General features: G+C 40.6%; 2 protein-coding genes across 2 annotated transcripts; both read left to right on the top strand.

Moving 5' to 3' along the window:
* Positions 1-462: 462 nt before the first annotated feature.
* LOC306919957 (proteasome subunit alpha type-1-like) lies at positions 463-7,105 on the top strand. Its single transcript, XM_079496536.1, has 10 exons — positions 463-594; positions 1,415-1,459; positions 2,310-2,411; positions 3,506-3,609; positions 3,724-3,812; positions 3,891-3,961; positions 4,631-4,760; positions 6,111-6,190; positions 6,452-6,556; positions 6,885-7,105. The coding sequence occupies exons 1-10, from the start codon at positions 592-594 to the stop codon at positions 6,945-6,947; spliced, it is 792 nt and encodes a 263-aa protein (XP_079352662.1). The 5' UTR covers positions 463-591; the 3' UTR covers positions 6,948-7,105.
* Positions 7,106-10,068: 2,963 nt separating this feature from the next.
* Positions 10,069-23,983, top strand: copb1 (COPI coat complex subunit beta 1). Its single transcript, XM_079497500.1, has 22 exons — positions 10,069-10,223; positions 12,165-12,302; positions 12,596-12,825; positions 14,577-14,746; positions 14,854-14,968; positions 15,058-15,150; positions 15,707-15,844; positions 16,032-16,151; positions 16,309-16,416; positions 16,509-16,655; positions 16,963-17,108; positions 17,900-17,996; positions 18,329-18,489; positions 18,671-18,791; positions 19,480-19,707; positions 19,957-20,136; positions 21,237-21,381; positions 22,421-22,540; positions 22,624-22,769; positions 23,026-23,115; positions 23,209-23,364; positions 23,688-23,983. Exons 2-22 carry the CDS (start codon positions 12,212-12,214, stop codon positions 23,745-23,747), a joined length of 2,862 nt encoding a protein of 953 aa, XP_079353626.1. The 5' UTR covers positions 10,069-10,223; positions 12,165-12,211; the 3' UTR covers positions 23,748-23,983.
* The last annotated feature ends 545 nt before the right edge of the window (positions 23,984-24,528 follow it).

Genomic DNA, 24,528 nt, shown 5'->3' with positions numbered 1-24,528 from the left:
AAATTGATGACATCAGGGATCATCTCCATATATGTGCTTAACTGCGACAGCAGGTCACATTTACTATGGCATCAGGGTCTCCACATCTCCATCCCAGATGATGTCACATGCATGTCAGTGATGTCACAGACCTGGGCACCATATGTAAAAGCCATACTCACTGTTTTGTTTGTATATTATTTTCATAATTGTTGTATAGTTATTATTTATCATTATTTGGTATTAATTTGATAGATCATTGGGTTAATTCAATCATTGTTTGGACACCAAGGGCACGCCTCCCCAGGCCTAATTGATTGAGAGAGCATAAAGGCTCATACATAGTCTGGATTTTCGGTGGTGGGGTGACCACCGAACTACAACATGTTGTTGTTTTATTATTATTATTATGACGTAAGCTCAAGTTGAGCAAAATGCCTACACTTTAAATTTGACCACACTGTGCCACTACTCCCCCAGGATCAACGTTGCTCTGTTATCGACTCGTTTCCCCAATCGTGCAGGAAAAGTAGAAGATTGCAGATAGATGAGATCCTAGTCAGTTCAGTGGAGTCGACTGTACATGCTAGTGCTACATCTAAATTGCAAATAATGGTAAGATATATAAAATATGATTTAATTATTTTGTAATTAAAATAAACATACTGATGAACATCCAAAACTGGGACTGTACTGTATCGACAGTACGTCGCTGGCAAGCTAGCATTAGCCACGTTTAACGTGCTTGTGGCTAACAACAAGATGAGTAAGCAGTGCGCTAGCTAACAAAGTAGACCACTATTAAGTTCATTTAGCGATGTATATTCTAGTACTGTTGAAGCAGTGGAGTGGTCTGAACAAAAGTTAACGTAGGACTTATTATCTAATGTAAAGTGTAAACTTAAGTTGTTGCGTTGCCTGACCTGTGAGTTTTGTTGACCAAGGCTGTGGGGTTTTCAGAGCATAATATTTATGTAAAAGCAGCCGAACAACTCTAAGACAATAATGTTAAGCAACGTTTCAGACGTTAAGCTGACTACATCAGGGTTGAACTAGAAGAGTTGAACAGTGGTGGTTCAAGTTTTTAAAAAAAAAGAAAAGGAAAAAAGACCAATCACAAAAGAGGTAAACAAACGATACAGGAATGTTTATAATATTCCTATTATAAAACAATCTAGAGTTGCAAATTGCAGCTAGCCATACAATTATGAATTTATGAAGACCTAGAATGTCTGATCGTACATACATTTCGTGTATTCCCAAATACACATGATCCCCAGAGTAGACCACACTTTGAGAACCACTGCAATAGAAAAACAATATATACATGTCTCAAAATTCCCTAATATAGAAATAATACAAATAGCAAGTCACACAACTGTCACACACCATGTCACACAAATTGTATTAACCATCTGATTTGCTCTTCCTTCAGTTTCGTAACCAGTATGACAACGATGTTACAGTCTGGAGCCCGATGGTAATGGAAAACTCCTGCAGTCTTCACTGCCACCACATTGCATCTTATTAATATTAAATTGTGACAAAGCTGTGGGCTTAACCTTAACCTAGCCATTTGTCCATATGGTTATGAGTATTTTAATGTATTATTTTGGGAGTAACAGCATAGTAGCCTACGGTCACAGTGATCTGTTTTATAGTTACTGAAGTCACCTCTTGTGTAGTTGTTTATTTTTGAGGGGCACTAGCCCCCTCCTATGCCCAGCTTTCCGGGTTTGTGTAAAACATTGAAGACAAAAATGAATGCAGAAAAGTGAAGATGGAAAAGTGAGGACGCAAATTGTGATTGGCCAGCGTGATTGGGTGGGAGATATGCATCACTAATCTAATGCCACAGACGAAAAACAGTCTTAAGTCCACACTATTGATCCATAATGTATAAATGATAGATAAGGGTTCAGGACAACGAGGCCTTTTCGTGGAGGGGTCAGAATGAAATTTGGACTTAGACTGTTTTTCGTCTGTGGTACTCAATATTACTTTAGTTTACTTGTATATATTATCTTGGACTTTACTTGTTAGCACAGTCTGGCAGAGTTTGTCACACCCAACATTTCACTGCACATACATGTACAGTATGTGAAATCTTGTATTCCACTTCATATTTATGAAATGGTGAATATAATATATACATGGTTGAACTTCATGGAGGTGAAAATCCTTCTCTTTAAATATATAATTGTCCTTATTGAGATGGGATATTAGTTAATCATTTACCATAAATTCAGTAAAATGTCAAAGTTTGTTACACATTTTCAATATGATATATAATGTACTCGGGGGAAGGCTAAATGTCTCTTGTTTTCCAGGGGCGCATCCATCAGATTGAGTATGCAATGGAGGCAGTAAAGCAGGGATCTGCAACTGTGGGTCTTAAATCTCGTACCCATGCAGTCCTTGTTGCATTGAAGGTATTTGATTTTTGTTTGTCACCAAGTGGCTAGGAATGGGAATTGATAAGATTTTATTGATGACATTAGCGATTGTGCTTATGGGTCCAATTCCTATTTTCTACACATGTTATCTACTGTTTTATTATCCAAGTCATGAGTAGAAACGGTAGAAAAAGGCTTGCATCAGTTGCATGTATGCCTAATAAGTTAACATTTATTTGAACATTAGAATAAATAGATGCATGAGATCATTGTTGATCATCTGACAGAAAAACATGCCAGGATTGATAAAAGGAATTGATAAGCTCAGAGCCATACGATGTTGTTTCACCAAGTTAATAATCAGGGCTGTACATAATTATTTTGGGCTAGTTCTCAAAGGAGCACCTGTACATGCAAGTTGGTGCGCACGGCAGGGGGGGGAATGGATACGGACGTTTCTACTCTGCCACAATGTTATGCTGCCCACATGGGCAGATGCAAAAGATAAAGATGCTCACAGACAGACGGTGTATTTGTAGGCTAGTCGTTAAGCAGCAGGAGGACATTTGTTAGCAGCTCAACCACTGAAATAAAACCAAAACAAACGATAAAAGCACAGATAAAACACAGATAAAAGTAATTACTCACCTACTGCTGCAGGTTCCATGTTTAAGTAATCCCAGTGTTGTTCAAGATGCATGGTTTTTATATTGTAAATAATTATGGTCGCAGGAGCATCGCGTAACTTTGGGAAAGTGTCATTGTCATAGTAGCTTGTTTACAACTGAAACAGACTTCCTGTGCACTGACTTCCTCTTCAAAATCGGAGCCACGTGTAATGATTAGTCAACACTAGTTTTATTTCTAAGTCTACTTAGAGGACGTTAACATCACATTTGAGTTCCTTTTGAATGACTGTCAGATTTCTCTAAATAACTGTCTTAGCTGTTGGTGCGCAAATGCGCCTGGCATGCCTTTGATCTACCGCGCAGGAAACATTTTGATGATGCATGCGCGCTGGCGCACCTGTTGTGTGCTCCCCTGTTAATCCAATTCTCACGTGGGAAAACAATTGAGCAAAATGTGCTTTTAAGTTACTTTCTCATATCAGTTCTACTCTATTCCTACAGAGAGCTCAGTCAGAGTTGGCTGCTCATCAAAAGAAAATTTTGAATGTAGATAACCATGTGGGTATCTCCATTGCTGGCCTAACTGCTGACGCAAGACTGCTTTGGTAAGATAATATATACACAGTGACATCAGGTGTGTTACTAAAGATTTCAATGAATTATGAGATCAGATTATGAGATCAAAGCTAATGTCTTTTGCCACACATTTTCCTTTAAAGCAATTTCATGCGTCAAGAGTGCCTTGACTCCAGGTTTGTATTCGACCAGCCGCTTCCAGTGTCGCGCTTGGTTTCAGTGGTCGGCAGCAGTATCCTTTCACATCTACGTTATTTGTAAGTACTTTGTATGTTCTGTATTGGAATTGGCACCTTGACATTTGACCCAGAGACCCAAATACCAACACAGAGATATGGAAGAAGGCCTTACGGTGTTGGACTGCTCGTTGCCGGATATGATGTAAGCTGTCAGATATTTTCTTTCATGTGAATAAATTATACATTTAACATAAACTATTTTTAATATATTTTAATATTTATTTATTTACCCCCCCCCCCCCCTTTTTTTAATAAACAACTGTTTGGTCAATTATTTCTCCCCTTCAGTAATAACAATTGGTATTGTATTTTATATCATTTATTGTTTTTAGTTACAGATTTGTATATATATATATTTTTTTTGTGGCTTTTGCCTTTATTTATTTTTTGTAGAAGGATGACAGTAGGCTGACAGGAAATGGAGAGCGAGATGGGGGGGGGGGGGGGGGGGTGACATGCAGCAAAGGCCGTCGGGATCGGGAGTCAAACTTTTTAAAAATCTGATGGTGAACTCCATCATTGGTGAAGCGTTGGATTAGACTTGACGTAGATCTTCGTCAACGGCAGGGAATGTGTAATTCGCATAACGACTAAATTGGGTAGAAAAAGGGGGTAAATAATTGGCTACTCACCTGTGACTGGTAAGTCACTCAAAATGACAGCGATTACCAACAGAAGCATGTTGGGAGATTTTGGCTAGATTATTGGGGGGGGCTACCTACATGTTTAGCTGTGTTGCTCATTCCACGATTGCACGCTTCTTACAATAATAATTTACGAAATAATCGTTTATTTCCTCTTTCTTTCTCAGGATATGGGTCCACACATTTTTCAGACCTGCCCCTCTGCCAACTACTTTGATTGTAAGGCCATGTCCATAGGTGCACGCTCCCAGTCTGCACGGACCTATTTGGAGAGACGCATGGATGCCTTCCCTGACTGTGAGCTATTAGTATATTCCTTCTCCTCTTCATCATCATAGCATTGATCACAAGGGCCTTTCTGTGTGGAGTTTGCATGTTCTCCCCGTGTCCCCTAGGGTAGGTAGTAGGTACCCTCACAAAAAACATGTAGTAATCCTGGTCTCTAAACTACCTCTCCCTGGCCAGCCGGGGCGCCTGATTGAGGGGAACGGAACTGGTCGGAATAACGTGTTCCTTCCACGCGCTACGTCCGGCCGGGGAAACCCCCCGCCCCCTGTCAGGTGAAAAGAAGCAGCTTAGAAGGAAGCATGAGGTTAGTCCGCTGCCCCCCCAGGTTGGCAGAGGAAGTGTAGCGCCCAGGATTATATTAGATAATTGACACTGGGTGAAAAAATGGGTTGCAAAAATCGCTGTATAGGCTGTATTCACACTCTTTCGCACTCATGGAAAAGTTTACAAGTTCTGTAACCCTCTGATCTGTTCAGTCACTAAGTTCAACAATGTGTCACCAGTCAGTCATTGAGGGATCTTACCAGTCAATGGATATCCACACAACTGATCGCTTTTCCTAGTGAGTGGTATTAATTATCCCTACATGTTGGATCCCTCAGAATTTCGATAATCCACCTAATAATAATCAAGCCGAGTCACATCCTCCTAGACCACAAACATGCTCCACTCACACATGCTCTGTACTGCGATATGCTCACCCAGAGTTGGCCTGTTTCTATTGGATTCCGCAAGTCTTGTTTACAAGCAGCAGAATGCTACTCTAAAATGCTAAATATTTGCCAATATTTAGACGAAGGACAAAGAAAGAAAGTCATATGCACAAGTAAGGGGCCATTAGTTCTTAGAAATAGCATCAGTGACTGAGCTTCATTAATGCACTAGATAAGATAACCTATAAGACCTTTGTTGATACCTGGGGGAAATTCAGATGTTATAGTAATAACATCACAAGAGTAAAATATACAGGAACAGACGAGTATAAAATGTGAAGAAAAATACATAAATAGTAAAGATACTTCTGTGGCCTACTGGCAGTGTGCAAGAAACAAGCATTTTTACACTGATCCATCCAGATTTGCTTCAGACACACACCTTCCCATAGCCGGCTAGTCTCTTCAGAGTCAGTTGGCTTAGACAAAAGCCGTCTGCACTGGGTCTCTAAATGACAGATGATGTAAAGTCTATACATACATATCAAGTTTTCACAAAGTAGAGGTAAATGGGCTAGAAATGATGTTGATTGTGTAACTGTTTCAAGTTGTCAAGGATCTTTCTAAAAAAAATAACATTGTTTTTCTTCCAGAATAGTATACATTTCATTTTAAATGAGCTTTTAAATGTTTTTGTCTCTTTAAGGTAATCTTAATGACCTTGTGCAACATGGTCTCCGTGCTCTAAGAGAAACCCTGCCTGCTGAGCAAGATCTCACCACAAAGGTGAGTACGAATCTTCGGATTATTAATATAAACTTAAATCTAGAGTTTGGGCCGCGCTTACACCGCCGATCAGATTGATATGCATATATGGAGCTCCCTGTATCTGTCGGTCCTTGTCCCTTTTAAATGAAGATCCCTGATGTCATCACTTCAGTATATATACATACATAGTACACTATATTGGTTCACTTCACAGAAGTAGACTGACGTCAAGTATTGAACTGTTCTGATGAGCTTCTTTTCTAAACTCTTATCTTTCAGAATGTGTCCATTGGGTTTATTGGCAAAGATACAGACTTCATAATATATGATAATGATGATGTTGCCCCTTTCCTTGAGGGTCTTGAGGAGAGGCCACAGAGGACGGTAAATTATATAAAAGTATACAAGATAAAAAAAAAAAAAATTCTATTCCATTTAATGCTATTTTTAATGACTTTGCCTTTTTTAAAAGGCAGACTTTTGATATACAGTCAGTCTGGGGTAGGAAGTAATTGCAACCCATAGTCTCTGGCTTGTAATGATATAGTATATGACAGTATATTAGAAATTGTATTTGTATCTGTAATTTTAACATGTGTACTAGAACTATTTTTCTACTTGGTTATTATAAATCTGCTGGTCTTTCCTTGATATCAGATGATATCAGAGCAAAAAGATATAATAGAATGGTCAATTTCCTCCTGTTAAACAGGTGGTGGCCCAGCCTGAAGAGGAGCCTGCAGCAGAGAAGCCTGATGAGCCAATGCAACTTTGAGTTGGAACTTAAATATCACAGCCCTTACCACCAGTCAGAATAACCTTTACTGTACTGGTGATGTTTACTAGTCTATGATTGATCTTTCCCTTCATTTGAGTTTGGCACTGTCCAGTGTTTTGTTGTATTTTGGATATTAAACTCCCTTTCTTTCTGAATTTGTGTTGTAATCTTTAACTGTGATGATTTCACACTTAGTTTTTGCCTCAGATTATACAGTAGCTCTTAAAATAAAGAGATAACTTGTAATGTTATGGGCATGATTATTTAATATTATTGAACAATAGGAATGCTAACTAGTCTTGTATAATTATAACCGCTTTCAACCTGGCATCCTTATTTTGGGCATGTCAGTTAGGCCTCTTTTCCACCGGGGATTTTTTTTCACGGCTAATTTTGAACCAAATAAATTGGTTCAGATTGCTAAAAGTTGGTTCGGAACTGGAACAAAAAAACATCATCTTGCCCTGAAGTGGGAACCAAGATGGGCATGTCACTATTCAGATTGGAAGATGCAGATGTGTTATAAACCATCTATAACTAATTCTAGATATTGCGTCCTCAACATTTGAGGACGAAATGTGTGGACGCCGTGGACGGAATGCATCCTCATATTGCTTGCTGTGATTGGCTATAAGGTCTGGCTGAGCATTGCATAGCAGGTGTGCCACAGGGGACACCTGTGATGCTCCTGGGGGAGGGCTGTAGGGGTTAGGTATGTTATATCCCCGAACGGGTATGGACTAGTCATAAAAAATAAATGGAACCAGTTCTAGAACCAAAAAGCAGCAGATCTACAAACGTACATGTGTTGCATTAACTTTAGCCTAAGTTGTAGATTGGCTATTTTTGCAGCGCAACAGGATCATACTTTGAAATAGACATCAGAATTAAGTGGTTAATGCGAGACAATCATTCCCTCTACCCCGTAGTTATCTGGGTTTGCCCAGCCTAGATCTATGGTGGGATCCGTAACGCCTCTACCCTCGTTTCCCTGTGTTTCCAGTCCTTTCCAACATAAATCCATATGAATCCCATAAAAATGTTTTCCACTGTCCTTTCCAACATAAATCCATATGAATCCCATAAAGATGTTTAACAAATAATTCCTAGAAAGACAGTACCTGAAGGACCTGTATGGACTAGTAATAAGTAAATGCTGTTAAAGATAAGCAGTCAGGAAAAGATGAAAGAAGCTTAAGACATAATTGTCTCGTTCACTTACGCTTGACAGAATCATAAAAATGTTGGCTATGAACAATGCTCTGACAGGTTGTCCGCTTTAGGCCTCACAACCCCCAAGTGAGCCCAACAAAGTCCACTGAGATTGCAAGATGCTCAGGAAGTCTGCTGACAGGTAAAAACTATTGATTTCTAAGGGATTCAATTTCCATATAAAACAATCTTCCTTTATTAACTGCAGATGTTTGTGGGATGCTACAAACTAAACAGCTTTACAATGTTTTTAAATACATTTGTTGGTTATATTTTATGAACATGCTTTGGATAAAAATGGATAAAAAACATTATTTATCCAGGGGTAAATTGCAGATGTTTTAGGCTGCAACACACCGTATGAAAAAGTCACAACAGGAAGACAGACATGGACATAGTACACAACATGGTATCAGAATATGAATGCAGATACTAATACTAACTGTGTACTGCAAAGAAAAGTATTTTATAATACTTTAAGAGTGTAGACAATGAGTGGCCACCAGCAGAAATTACCTCAGAATTACCTCAGGTATAGGACTGATCCATAGCCTTACTGCTCTTGCTGCCATTGGCATTAGAGCTATGGACCAGAGCTACCTCAGGTAGGGGCTCTTGGAAAAGCTCAGTCTGTTGCTATATTGCTCATCTGTGTGCAGAGTGGGAGTAGTCCGGCAGCCGACAGGCTTCTTTTGTTTAAAGTGGGAAATTTGGTATATAGTCTTTTTTTATTGGCCTAAAATATTGTCTATATACACATACATTCATGAATCCACTTGCTGACCGGCTGTTAGTATTGGGCAATCTTTTTTATAGGAGTTTGTGGCCCTACCATTGACATCCTATGGCTGGCAAAAATGTCATTGTTTTCTTTTGCTTGCGCCCAAATGGGGGACTGCCCATAATCCCGTTAGTCCGAACATGCACTGCTCCCGTGCTTGCGGTTATGTTTAGTTTAGGGTTAGAGAGAGGGATAGTAATTTCAGAACGATGAACCTTCTGACTAATGACATGGCACCCCAAAATGTGCTGACATCACATTTGTCATGATGTCTATGGCTGTTTTTAGCCCAAGGAGTGTATTTTGTGCAAAACTAATGCTTGGAATGGATTCAGGATCATGAAAACTCCCTAGTTTGACAGAGCTGTTGTCCATGATGGCATGTAGCTTTGAAAGTGTCCTTTGCGGCATACAGCCTCCAGGGAGTCCAGACCGACAACTATAACAGCCAGCCTTTATCAGCCTGTTAGCATGCCACCACTGCATACTGTCTTACTTATTCCTCTTCATCCTCTATGGCATGCCATGGGACATACGGCTTCAATGAGTGCTCTCCATTGCATTCAATCAGGCAGCATGTTGCACCTCTCCCAAGCCAGGTCATGGGGACATAGCCTGTCTGTTCCGACTCTTGTATCACAGTTCTGCGCAAGGTGGTGGAACCAAGTCCTCCACCATCATCACACCAGACACAGCCCTACAAGTGCAACAGGGCTTTTATTCAGTCAGCAGTCATGTGTCACAGCTGTCCTGATGAATAGGGGTGATTGGGGAGTCACATCACAGCCTAGGTCCCCTTGGCTTGCACAGGTCTCATGTCCAAATCTAGCTCTAATGCATTCAGGGCATTAGGCTATGGACCAGACTCTGGTCATATACATACATGATTTGGACTAGCTCACCAGAGCTAGTCCAAATCATGTATACTTTGCATTAATCAGGCCATTTACCAAAACATATTCTTTAGTTTTTAACATTTATTTCACATTGAGGTGCCCAGACTTCTCAGGTGTCCAGTCTTGCTTACCTGTGATACCATCTAACTTCCAGACTTTCCACCTCGGAGGAAAAGTTACCATCCACACTATACTGTTGTATGCATTTGACCCTTGTCGCGCACCGTAGCAGTGATGTGGCTCACAACACTGATCTTCCACGTCACTAGGAAGTCGAAGTCGAACAGTCAGCAGCTCGTCAAAAGGATATTGTCAACGGGTTTTCTCATGTAAATAGACAAGACACCTCCGAAGCCAGTTTGGGAGTGTATTCTGTTATTTTAGGTATGTATGTTTAACCACTACTTAATGCGTAATGTGTGTTTTGTCCACCAGAAACTCATCCATTTCATTGCTTTCCTCAGCTGAGCATAGACGCTAGTTAGTTAGCTAACATACACTATGCTAGCTTAGCGACATGTCATCCAAAAACGCAGCTGGGAATCAAACTAGGTGGTTTATTTTCATTATAACTTGCTTTTTTTTTGTGCAAAACCTTGATTCATACTCCGTGTTAGACACGCCAGTGCTAATACGATGTCGCTTTCCGACCAGAACTGATCTAACAAGCTAACGTGACACCGTGTGTCGTTATAGCTTACACCAGGTTTTGTCAATAAAGTAAACAAACTACATGATATTTCGTTGCATATGATTGTTAATATAATTATGTTAAACGCGCTTGGCTTTTTCCCCGGAAACAAAATCTGTTTCTACTCTTATGTAGCTCTGGTCCATAGCCTTACTGCTTCTATGATACTTCAGGGCAGAATCATAGAAGCAGTAAGGCTATGGACCAGAGCTAACTCTTATGTACAAATACTTACATCCTGTGTATAATCTACAAATAACATGGTTTTATGTTGTAGAATATGTTATTTGCACGTAAATGGTCTGGTGGGACGTAGCCCCGGGCCTTTCGGTACCCTCGGTTACCTTTTCTGAAGTTTGGACGCGGTACCCTAGGGTCCCTGACAGCTTATTCCACCCTCCATAGGATGCAGATGTACATACTCTCTGTTCACGGAGAGCGGAGGCGCTGCTTGAGTGTTGGTGAGATGTTTCAAAGATGCATAAAACAGCTATAGGAGACCGCCGCAACGTGTACGAAATGGCATTAACCGAAGTATTTTTAATCTTTTTTTTAAGTTTTGGCTTCTCTGAAATTCTTAACGGTAACACTGATTTAACAGCACTTCGCACACGTTTCCGCGGTGTCCTACTTCTACTCTATGCATCTTTGAAGCATCTCATCAACACTCAAGCGACCCCGTGGGTCTCCGTGAACAGACAGTGGTAAAGCTGCTTCCCATGGAGAGTGGATAAGGGACCCTAGGGTAGTAACTTAAGGGTTCCGCCGTCCAAAAATCAGAAAAGGTAACCGAGGGTCCCGAAAGGGGCTATTGGAGCCATTGCTCTTTCAACAGGTCTGCGTAGTGTCATTCATGTAGTGAGACTCATATGTGCCAAATGGGAATGTTAAAGAACTAAATCAATGTTATAAAACTCTCAGAAACTGTACACAGAAGTGACAATTATTTATGGAAAATTTAGATTATAGCCTATAGCACCATGCAAAATCACACTTTATTTTGTCAGTTTGTCAACTGTAATGTATAATTTTGTATCTATTCACTACATGTCGTTCTTGCTTTGCTGCATTATACTACAAAATAAAGAAAACTGAAGCTGTTTTCAGTATAACTGTACAATTTATATTTTATTGATTAATGTAAAAATCATTTTTTGAGTGGTGCAACCACTCCAAGGAACAGCGATGTCCGTGTTAACCTATGTGACTTTAACCTATGTGACTATGAGTACCAGTAGGGGCAAAAGTGGCGCTGTTGGGCCAGAAACAGAGAGAGAGAGGGGAGTTGCACCACTCAGTTCAAATGGGTGTGATTTTTAAATTTGTATTCACAGTATGTAGAATGGGTACATTTCAACAAAAGTACAGGTCAATACAAAAACTGCTACAAGGATAAAACCAGAAAAAGCACTAAGACTTGTTTACATCAGCGTCCTCCATTTTCAATTCATCAGAACAACTAATGCTTAACTAATGTATTAAGCATTAGTTATTACTTCCTGAACCTTATCAACAAGTGCGGCAATCATATAGTTGTAATATGGGTGGTAATATTTTCTCCACCAACCAAAAGTATAGTTTAAAAAAAAAAAAAAAAAATTAAATTGTTTTCACATCTCTCATTTATTATTCAGAAATCACCCTAGTTTGGATTCTTCAGAGAAGCACAATTTGCAGCAAAATGACAGCTGCAGAAAACGTTTGTTACACTCTTATCAACGTTCCAAATGACTCAGAGCCCCCATCTGAAGTCAGCCTTAAAGCTGATCTGGGTATGTATTTCCTCACATATCGAAAATTCTAATGGGGTTATGAAGATTACTAACTACACATTCAACTACTAATTTTAACTACATTTGAGACATTACACCAACATTTTCAACGTTTTAACCACTTTATTATACCAGATGCAATGTTTGAATGGTCCTTTCCCAACTTTTATGTTGTCAAAGTTATTTAGAAATTAGCAATATTATGTGTGTAATGGGTATTGGACACATTTTAGTTATGGATTTGTTTTTTAGTTTAGTTTTTTTCTAATTATGATTATTTTGCCTGTCCAAAGAAAAGGGAGAGATCAAAGCCAAGACGGAGGCTCTGAAAAAGGTGATCATCATGATTCTGAATGGCGAGAAATTGCCTGGACTGCTGATGACCATAATTCGCTTCGTCTTGCCACTTCAAGACCACACGATCAAGAAGTTGCTGTTGATCTTCTGGGAGATTGTTCCTAAGACAACCCTAGATGGCAAACTGCTTCAAGAGATGATCCTGGTCTGCGATGCCTATAGAAAGGTAGGCTATGTTATATCAAGTTTTATAGTAATGGTGATTTACTAAGACTGCAGTGCAGGCTAATGCATGATACATACTGACTGCCACAGAGTATAGAGTTAAATTAACAAACTGGCCCGGACGGTTAGCTCAACCGTCTGGGCACCTAGGCTGCTGAGCCAGTCTGACGATGTGCCGTGGGTTCGACTCCCGATCTCGACAGCCTTTGCCGCGTGTCTTCCCCCCCATCTCTCCCCATTTCCTGTCAGATTACTTTCAACCTAACAATAAAGACAGAAAAAGAAAATAAATCTTAAAAAACAAATGTAACAAACTAAACAAACGTAGTATATTGTAATGTAGTTTCAACGTAACGTAAGTACTTTAAAAAATGAAATAATTCCTGAAGGGGTGGTGCAGCCAGTTATGCACTGACCATTATGCTCGTCTGCCATTGGCTTCTTGTCTCTCGACACTACTGTATAGAGCGTCGCAGTCCCGCCTCCTACCCTGGACCAGGAAATGATTCTCCGTTCATTTTCCTCATAGACATTTCAGAAAGTATTTATTTATTCTAATTATTTGTTCGGCCCAAAATATTGTTTGTGTTGTCATGAGTTGTCACGACTCGAGTTGGCTTTGTCCGCGGCGTAACCGTCTTTAAATAAATACTTTAAGAAATGTCTATGGGAAAAATGCATTGGGTTTCATTTCCTGGACCATGGTAGGGGGCGGGACTGCGACGCTCTATTGGTAGAGGTGATAATCTTAGATGAAGATTAAAGTCTTCTCCAACGGGGAGACACACACTATAATTTATTTGATTGTCCCCCCTTATTTGATATTTTCCAGGTCCATAAGACATGAATATGTGATATAACTTGTTTATAAAACCGAAGAGTTAGTTGGCAGTTTTTTTGTGGTTGTCCTGATTACACTGCCATATACCTTACTAGCACCGATGCTATTTTCAGGTAGGGAAGTCCAGGTAGGGAATGTGGCATTACCCCAGGTGAAGGAGTTTAAGTATGTCTGGGTCTTGTTCACGAGTGAGGGGAGGACGGAGAAAGAGATCAGCCAGAGAATCGGAGCGGCAGGGGCGGTTTTGCAGTCGCTGTACCTCATGCGACATACCAAAGCCTACACGGGTTGTGCAAGATGCGCGCTGTGATTGGCCAGTCGCTGTGATTGACAGCCTAACGGCCTAACCTCAGTAAAACTATACCTAAACCTAACCATAACATCAGTAAAACTATACCTAGACCTAACCTTAACGTCAGTAAACTTAACTTGCCCGGGGCTGTGGTTATAAGCACAACCCGTGTAGGAATTAGTATGTAGCGTACCGCAAACGAAAAGAGAGTTGAGCCAGAAGGCAAAGCTCTCTGTTTACCAAGCAATCTTCGTTCCTACTCTCACCTATGGTCATGACGTGTGGGTCATGACCAAAAGAATAAGGTTGCGATTACAAGCGGACGAAATGAGTTTTCTGCAAAGGGTGGCTACTGGCTGGCATCTCCCTTAGAGATAGTGTGAGAAGTTCAGTCACGCGAGAGATACTCGGAGTAGAGTCGCTGCTTCTTCGCCTGGAAAGGAGCCAGCTTAGGTGGTTCGGCATCTGCCAATTCCCAACATCCAGTCCAAAATGTTTTGACCTGTTCTTACAAGACCTTTTCCGCTTTAGGTGGTAACTCTGCGGGCATGGTGCCTTTATTATTTTTGTACATCAGTTATCGATCAATCTTAGTTCATAATCTTCCTTTGCTTCTCAGGACCTGCAGCACCCCAATGAGTTCATTCGTGGCTCTACTCTGCGTTTCCTGTGCAAGTTGAAGGAGTCCGAGTTACTGGAGCCTCTCATGCCAGCCATTCGGTCCTGCCTGGAACACAGACACAGCTATGTTCGCCGCAATGCTGTCCTGGCAATTTACACCATCTATAGGTAGTACACACTGTTCATGATATTGCTGTTCACTTGTATTGATTTTTAAACTATAATGTTTGAGAACAACTAATTATGAACAAATCGCCCTTTTTTATTTTTTCCAGGAACTTTGAAAATCTCATCCCAGATGCTCCAGAGCTGATCCATGATTTCCTTGTCAATGAGAAAGATGCAAGCTGTAAAAGAAATGCTTTCATGATGCTGATCCATGCAGACCAGGTTTGTAGCATATTTCCTTTGTGTTCATGTTACACAAAACATACAGTATCTTTGTATTTATTTTAAACCTAGTAACTTTCATTTTACAGGACAGAGCCCTGGATTACCTGAGCACATGCATCGATCAAGTGCACACATTTGGTGATATTCTCCAGTTAGTCATCGTGGAGCTGATTTACAAAGTGAGTCATACCTTTTATTATATATTAATATGCTTAACCCATTTTGACCTGAGATCAGATTCTAAAAATGTCTTCTACATCCTGACAGTTTTCTGAAAAAGCTATGTTTCTATGTCGTTCTTCGATTTTTCTAAAATAGCGGACCTACAAGCTCGTAGCACGCCACTCGGTAATGCTAACACCAAAAGGGGTTCCTGCCCAGAATGGGTTAAATACCGGTGGGCTTGCATGTTTAGCCCATTGACTGATTGAACTACTATACTTTGATATTCTGTGGAGAAAAGATTGATTTGCAATTTAAATTCATAGGGCTGAAACATAATCTCTCTCAATAATCACTTATGACAGACACACATGACTTTGGAGAAAATGCAACGCATGCAAAATCTAAAAATAAAATGTGTGTTTGTGTACGATATATGGCGAAGCTCTGAATCGACAATGACATGTATTGCTGCCACTATGGTGCTTTAAAGCTGGATAGCAAAACCGCACACTGCAAGAACAGCCGGTTTGACACCTGTGTTCTTGTTATTTCTGTCTTCCCCACTGTCAGGTGTGCCATGCCAACCCATCTGAGCGTGCCCGATTTATCCGCTGTATCTACAACTTGCTGCAGTCATCCAGCCCAGCTGTCAAATATGAAGCTGCTGGTACTCTTGTCACCCTCTCCAGTGCACCCACAGCCATCAAGGTACTCTACCAAGGCTTTAACTCTGATGGAGATGGACCCATAAATAGTGGTTAATACTCCCAAACTGATTTCAGCACAGTTTCCCACACATTGTGTGATAACATAAATCAGTAGGGCCTGGTGTTTTTGATATATTTTAGCCAGTGTTTTTCTAATTATTGAATTGGGTCGTTTTGTTGGGCTTCAGGCTGCTGCCCAGTGCTACATTGACTTGATCATCAAGGAGAGTGACAACAATGTGAAGCTGATTGTCCTTGATCGTCTCATTGAACTAAAGGATCATCCTACTCATGAGCGAGTACTTCAGGTATTTTCAACAATGATTGGTTGTTGCTTGTAGGATTTTCTAGTCTTGTTTATATTGTATATATATATATTTTTTTAATTAAGTTTGAATTGAAATGCAGTACATACAAACATAGGTACATTAACTCTGTACACAATCATTTCCCCTGTTACTTCAGGACCTAGTGATGGACATTCTGCGTGTTCTAAGCACACCTGACCTGGAGGTGAGAAAGAAGACCTTGCAGTTGGCCCTGGACCTCGTCTCCTCTCGTAACGTAGAAGAGGTACGTTGTGCGTGTGCATGTTGTCATTGCCTGTGCCAACATGGACATCATTCTGGAGGAGTCCAATCCTAAAGCCCTCTGTTGGTTTGCAGTTGGTGATCGTGCTGAAGAAGGAGGTCATCAAAACCAACAATGTAACAGAGCACGAGGACACTGATAAATACAGGCAACTGTTGGTGCGCACCCTCCACTCCTGCAGCGTGCGCTTCCCTGATATGGCTGCCAATGTCATTCCTGTGGTGAGCTTGCCTACTATTCAAACACAATGTATCTTCATTTTGCTAAGATATATTTAGGTCTCTGTGTGAGACAGCCAGATATTTGGCTTAGCTGCGTAAACTCTTTATATGCTTTGGCTGAATATTCAGCTATTATGACATGCTCACTCTGTGTGTGTGTGTGTGTGTGTGTGTGTGTGTGTGTGTGTGTGTGTGTGTGTGTGTGTGTGTGTGTGTGTGTGTGTGTGTGTGTGTGTGTGTGTGTGTGTGTGTGTGTGTGTGTGTGTGTGTGTGTGTGTGTGTGTGTGTGTGTGTGTGTGTGTGTCAGTTGATGGAGTTCCTAAGTGACACTAATGAGGCGGCTGCAGCAGATGTGCTGGAGTTTGTGCGGGAGGCCATCCAGAGATTTGAAAACTTGAGGCCGCTTATCATAGAGAAGATGCTGGAAGTTTTCCATAACATCAAAACTGTCAAGTAAGACCTCATAAACATGTCGTGCCACTGTGTTTAGTTGTCTGGTGTTGTGTGTATATATACTCGCGCTCACTTACAGTACATCAGCTAATACAGGAAGTGTTAATAAATCATCCTGGCCAACACACGTTCATGCGTCCTATACTCATCTCTCTCCTGGCTCACAAGCTGGTTACAAAGCAATTTTGTAACCTGGAATAACAACACCTCTGACCAAAAGTTGATCTCCTGTGGAGTGCCCCAGGGATCAATACTTGGCCCCCTACTGTTCCTCAGTTATACCAGTAAGACGCCTGAGGGGGAGAAGCGTGCACGCATCCGCATCCGCCTGGGTGACAGCAGACTGCTGGGCGAGCACTGGCGCTTTGGAATGGGGGGTCAGATCAACACATGGAATGAATTCTGTACTGGCCATATATGGAGCATGTCTTGAGTGTACAGGGTTTGATGAGGTCAGATCAACATATGGAATGTCAGAACAGGTCAGCTCCATATACTGTATGGAGTTCTAAGGGTGGCAGCGGGTACAGTGTCTTGAGTGCACCCTCAGGGTGTCTTACTGGTTTGATAGTGCAGTAGACTGACAGGAAACGGGGAGTGACACACAGCACAGGTCGTTGAGAGATCAGGATTTGAACCCGCAACACACTGTCAGGTGCCCAGGCCGCTACGGCAACCGTCCGGGCCCATATGGTTCATTTATATCTCGTTATGTTTTGGAGGGGGAATAAATGTCGGACAACAGTGGATTTTGTGCGTGTTGGTAACATTTGATCTGTATTTTGTGTTAGGATCTACAGAGGAGCACTGTGGATCTTGGGGGAATATTGTGCCACAAAGGAGGATATTCAAAACGTGATGACAGAAGTCCGCAGGTCATTAGGAGAGGTATGAGCCTTGTTGATTATTAAGCATTAACCCATTTAGACCTGAGTTAAAAACATTCACTTTGAAAGAATATATATTCAAAGATTTGCGCCACATTTTTACGATTTAAATAAAATAGCAGACCTACAAGCTCGTAGCGCGCCGCTCGTAGCGCGCCACTCGGTGGCGCGCTATGAGCTTGTAGATCTGCTATTTTTCAATAGCTAAATTATAACAATGTTTAAAACACCAAAAGGGGTTCCCCCCCAAAATGGGTTAACACTAATTACACAGCATTGCAAGGAAAATGTGAAACTGCAACATTCTCACATCTGCCGGTCTGATATCTTCAGATTCCCATAGTAGACAATGAGATAAAGAAAGAGGCTGGAGAGTTGAAACCAGACGAGGAGGTGAACGCAGCCCCAGCTCAGAAACTGGTGACAGAGATGGGCACATATGTGACACAGAGTGCCCTTAGCTCCTCTCGCCCTTCCAAGAAAGAGGAGGACAGGTAAAAATGTGTTAAATGATTTTCTTACTACTATGATTTTATCAAACATTGCTAGTAATATTTTACAAAACATGAGAAGGAAAGTATTGCTAATTCTTTAAATAAAAATAAAGTAACAGTAAATGCCAATATTCACTTTAAAAAGAGCTGTTACTATGTGTCTGATCCTTGTGTGTTCCAGACCTCCACTCAGAGGTTTCCTGATGGATGGTGATTTCTACGTGGCTGCTTCACTGGCTACAACGCTAACCAAAGTGGCTTTACGCTATGTTGCTATTGTACAAGACAAAAAGAAACAAAATGTGAGTTGTTCTCACTTCATTAATAAAGCATTCAATTCTTGACGCATTCATTGCTAAATGCTTAACCACTTGAGATGAGATTAGATTAAATGTATTGTCAATGTACAGTACAGCGAAAGGTACTGTACTAGTGTCACTATTCTGGGGGCGAACATTCTGTGAAAATGACAGATCTACAAGGCAAGCCCACAACGTGTCGTTCTGTGAGTGTGTAGGGCCTAGTATAGAGGGTTTTAATGGTTAAATTGTAATTTCGCAGAAGGGCATCCTTTTATTTTTTGAGGGGAGCTAGCCTCTCCTATATACAGCTTTTTCCCCCACACGTCTCATATTTGCAATTGACAATGAAAGGAGATATTAGGTCATATGTCCCTCAAATATGACGTAAATTTGTGGCAACACAAACATGAAATGCCATTGACAACGAACGGAAAATGTACGTCGTATGTAGACGAGAAAATCGGCTAACAAAATCACATAAATTGTTGTTCATGAGATGATGTATAATGATAAGAGCGCCCCTCACTTCACATGGGTGTGATTTCTTTTTTTATTGTGCAACCAATTACCCTTATTACCTGCTTTATCATTGGGCACTCGGTAATGGAGATGTAGTTGCTACCTACTGTATCAACAAAGTGTTGTGGATATATCCCTCTAATCCATGCTCTTGGCCTCTCTATTTTAGTGCTTTGTTGCAGAAGCCATGTTGATCATGGTCACAATACTTCACCTGGGCAAGTCCACTTTGCCCAAGAAGCCAATCACAGATGATGACGTGGACCGCATCTCGCTGTGTCTTAAGGTCCTATCTGAGTGTTCGCCGCTCATGAATGACATTTTTAACAAAGAGTGCCGCAAATCTCTGTCACACATGCTCACTGTCAGACTGGAGGAAGAGAAGCTGTCACAGAAGGTAAAGGCTTTAAAACTCCCAGGACTGAGCATTAACTGAATGCTAAAGCTCTTTTTTTTGTAGAGCTCAAGGATGAGAAAGGACAATGCTATGGCAGTGAACAAATGTGTCATGTTTATTTGATCAAGCAGATATTTTCACCTCATGTTGCCATTTTATTGCCATTAAGATTGATTCTTGTCATTTATAGCAGAGGGCATAATCACATGAAATGCTGCAACCTTATTTTATACTTCCTTGCACCAACAGAAAGAGTCTGAGAAGCGCAATGTAACGGTTCAGGCCGACGACCCCATCTCCTTCATGCAGCTGACAGCAAAGACTGATGTGTCTTCTAAGGAGGACCAGTTTCAGCTCAGTCTGTTAGCTGCCATGGGCACCACTCAAAGGAAGGACACTACTGATCCTTTGGCCTCCAAACTCAACAAGGTACAGCCCCACTTTACGGACATAATTTACAATGCACAGTAGTGTGTGGTAGACTCTCTGTTTTGGAATTGATTGAAGTATTTATTAAGTAACCCATTTAGGACTGAGGCTGAATGTTGATATATACTGTAGATTACAACAAGAACCCCAATGGGTTAACAGTATGCTGGCCATTCATGCCTGCAAATTGCTTAAGGTGACTCCACACCAAACAGTCTTGTTCAGACTAGTCAAATACTACTTAAAACTGTCAGATTGCAACAGACTAGCATCTTTAATCAGCACAAATAGTCGGCAGATGAAACATTCCTTTTCCACATGCAAAGTAGCCTGAAGCGCTGGTTTGCACTGTTGCCAGTTCTGCCTATTATAAGCGACTTTGGGCTAGTTGTCCTGTAAAATAGCTTAATATTCATAGTTGCACGTTGCTTTAGTTTGGGCTTGTTTCTGAAGTGTAGTTGCTTTTTTGGGCTTGCTTTCACGATTCTTTTTGAAAATAGCTGATGTAATATGGCTCAAGTGGTGAAACTGGTTGCTTCTTTTGGGTTTGTTTTCATAGACCTGGTCGCTTGTTTCACTCACAGAATCTGGCAACACCGGAGCATCTGCACCAAAACAAAACAGCATTTTTTTGCTAGCTTTGCTTTGAATTGAGAGTTGAGATTGAGAATATGGTATCTAGTTCACACTACACCAGTAGTCAGCCCTGAAACATGAGTTCTTCATCAACGGGTTCTGACGCATCAGGAAGCCGATATCGACGGCAAACGACGGGAGCTTGTCGTCAGGAGTCTCCTGCCGACAAGCTCCCGACGCTTTCAAACTGGCCGACAGCTGACCATCGGTGCTGTCTGGAGCTGCCTTTAGTATTCCTCCTTCTAATTTGTAATATTTCTGACCTATAGAATGCTAATTCTTATTTAAATCACCAGCAGAAGGCACTGAAGTTGTTAATGGTCAGCATCCATAAATGGAGTACTTGTTGCATATGTCAGTAACACAAAGGCAATATAGATCAACTATTTGTGACTGTCACTTTGTGTCTTTATTGTAAATCAGCATATATAGTATATTTGAATTACTTTGACCTCCTACTACAGGTGACCCAGTTGACAGGCTTCTCTGACCCAGTCTATGCTGAGGCCTATGTTCATGTCAACCAGTATGACATAGTACTGGATGTACTGGTGGTCAACCAAACCAGTGATACTCTTCAGAACTGTACATTGGAGCTAGCTACTTTGGGTGAGTTGAGTTTTGTCTCCTTTGATATTTTTTTGCTAGTTACTTGCGTGAGCAGAGCGCAAGTACTGTAATCGGCTGCGTATGTCGGTGGCGTCGCTCGGCTAATCAGGGATTGGCTGATGGCGTAACTACGGTACGTTTGGTTATCGGCTGGGTGATCGGCTGGGTATGTATATGTATGTATGCATGCATGTTGGGGTAAGAACGGTGGTCCCTGATTGGCCGAGGGACAACACCGACATACGTGGCCGATTGAGATATGTATTTATGTTGATGTTCTCCAAAGGCTAATAAAGTGCTAACGGTAGTAGACCCTGTTGCAAAGGAACAGGAGTTATAAACCCGTGGGCCAAATTATTTTGGTGGGTCCCAAAATTATTCCCCCCCCCCCCCCCCCCCAAATAAAATGTGAATGCAACTGAATGACTGTAAAATGGAAATTAAGAGTTTACATAGTACGTGGTGCATGCATAAACTTTCCTTAATGATTATATCTGGTTTCAGTATTCATTTATGATATATCTTCGGTTTGTATTGGTGGTGGGGCGGGGTGGGGGTCGCGAGACATGGCCAAAGCATTTCCGGGGGTCCCCAGCCAAAAACATTAAGAACCCCTGGTTTAAGGTAGTATAGTATATTTGTGTATAGATATTTATATGCAACAAATCGCATTTTGTGGAAAGTATATTATGTTATTTTATTTAAACGGTTTTAAAAAACTAGAAATTTTGTTTTCTATTGGTGTTTTATTGTAAATGTTTGTTTATGGCTTTCGTCTTTATTTTTTATATTTTAAAGAGGGGTGGACAGTACAACTTACTGTCCACCCCTCTTTAAAATATAAAAAATAAAGACGAAAGCCATAAACAAAGGAGGACAAACACAGGAGTCAGCAGTAGGTTGCACGCTCTGCTCGTGCACAAGTAGGCCATTCATGGCCAAAGCACAAGTTGGCAGCTTGACAGTGCATTTCTAGTTTGTCTTTCATTCACTTTTGCTGTTATACTGTATTATATAACTGTTATCTTTCAATTCACAGGTGACCTAAAGTTGGTTGAGAAGCCTTCTCCTCTGACTCTAGCTCCTCATGATTTTGCTAACATTAAGGCTAACGTAAAGGTGGCATCCACAGAGAATGGCATTATATTTGGCAACATTGGTAAGTTCCCCCATTCATTGTCCAAAAGTCATGAACCAAATATTATTTTGTCACTTTCATGTTGACCATATGCATTTTTGCAGTCTATGACGTGTCGGGTGCAGCAAGTGATAGGAACTGTGTTGTCCTGAGTGACATCCACATTGACATTATGGACTACATCCAGCCTGCCTCGTGTACCGATGCTGAGTTCAGACAGATGTGGGCCGAATTTGAGTGGGAGAACAAGGTATGCTAGGTGTTACTTAATTTGGCTGAGAAATGTTGGTATTTTGTGGTTTTCTCAACTTCCTTATTCTTTGTTTCTGTATATTTGTTGTACAATACGCAATTGTTTGAATTCAGCCAAGCTTTGATGTTCCAGGGAGTCTGGTGTTGAGTACTGGTGTCTTGCCCACCATACCTTATCTGTTCCTGTTTGTTTACATTGCTAAAATGTAGTCATGATGTCCGTAAAAGATATTTTAAAAGATTGTTTAATGTAGGTGACAGTGAACACCAACATCACTGACCTGAATGAGTACCTCCGCCACATCCTCGGCTCAACTAACATGAAGTGCCTGACTCCTGAGAAGGTCAGTATGACTGCATTGCATGGAATATCCTGATGAAGACATTTGTGTGGCTTGAAAATATTCTTAATATCCTCTGTTGTTCACTTAACCTAGGCACTGTCTGGCTTCTGTGGCTTCATGGCTGCCAACCTTTATGCACGCTCCATCTTTGGAGAAGATGCCCTGGCTAATGTCAGCATTGAGAAGCCCATCCACCTGGGGCCTGATGCACCTGTTAATGGACACATTCGCATCAGAGCCAAAAGCCAGGTGAGTCTCAGCAGCTATATCATTCTTTCCCTCTGAATCCCTCTGGCATGTGTCGTCCCTGCCCCCCTTCTCGATTATGGAGGCTGGGGTTCAAGTAGTAAAATAAATGTACTGTTGTACAGTATGCAATGATCCAAATACATAGTTTTTGGTATTATCAAAGTGAGACCAGCACAAATAGAATATAAAAAGGATCTCCTAATGAATGTGCATGTAATCCAATCTCAATTTGAGTAACATGATGATGATTTGGCAGAACTGGTTACTTTTTGATTGAATGTTTTTTTTTAATCTAATGCAACAATTTATCCCTTCATTTAAAGGGTATGGCCTTGAGTCTGGGCGACAAGATCAACCTTTCCCAGAAAAAGACAGCTGTCTAAAGCATCTGTCAAACAAGCTGATCCCTCTCACTTTCTAAGAGTAATCTGTCTTTTCTCTCACTGTATATTGTCCATCTTTACTGCCGCTTATCAGTCAGATAAATAGTATATGGTCAATCTCTTCTACACAGTTTTGCCATTTTTCATTAATATTATCTGTAAAAACCAGTTCCTCCAAGTAATGTTTCTGACCTGTCATATCTTTCATTTTCAATAAACATAAAAGAAAATAATAATTTAGTCATTGTATTCTTGTATTTTGTTTTTGCATTTTTGCCAATATGAAGTAATATTTTAAATAAAGGATATCTTTTCATTTTATTTATTTTTTCCTCATTATTCAATTGAATTTAGTTTCTATTTAGATTATGTAAACATTGACTTAGTATATGGTGGAATCTTGGATGAAAATACAGCTGTGGACTAGTTCCTTGTTGTCGATGTGCATAGACCGTTGCATGCACAAGGATGATCGATGTTATGTCATGTGGTCATTCCTACTATTCAGTGCCATTTCAGCCTAGTTTTCAAAACATTTTTTTTTTTTACAGGATTTTTTTTATTTTCTTAAAGAGGACATGTCAGAAAAACTATTGTCCAGTTTAATGCATTATTCCAATTTTTCCATGTAAATATCCATTGACACTAACGGGGAACATTTTATGCTAAAGATGGCCATTACTCCTAATGTAATGAATAATATAGTATCACATTGTGACCACAGTAAGATTTTAATATATTTATCAACCATATTTTCAGAATTATGAAAATGTATCAATTT

The sequence above is a fragment of the Electrona antarctica genome (genome assembly GCF_951216825.1).
Source record: "Electrona antarctica genome assembly, chromosome: 3".
Taxonomy (NCBI): domain Eukaryota; kingdom Metazoa; phylum Chordata; class Actinopteri; order Myctophiformes; family Myctophidae; genus Electrona; species Electrona antarctica.
Note: the sequence above shows the minus strand (reverse complement) of the source record. Positions and strands in the feature narration are given on the sequence as shown.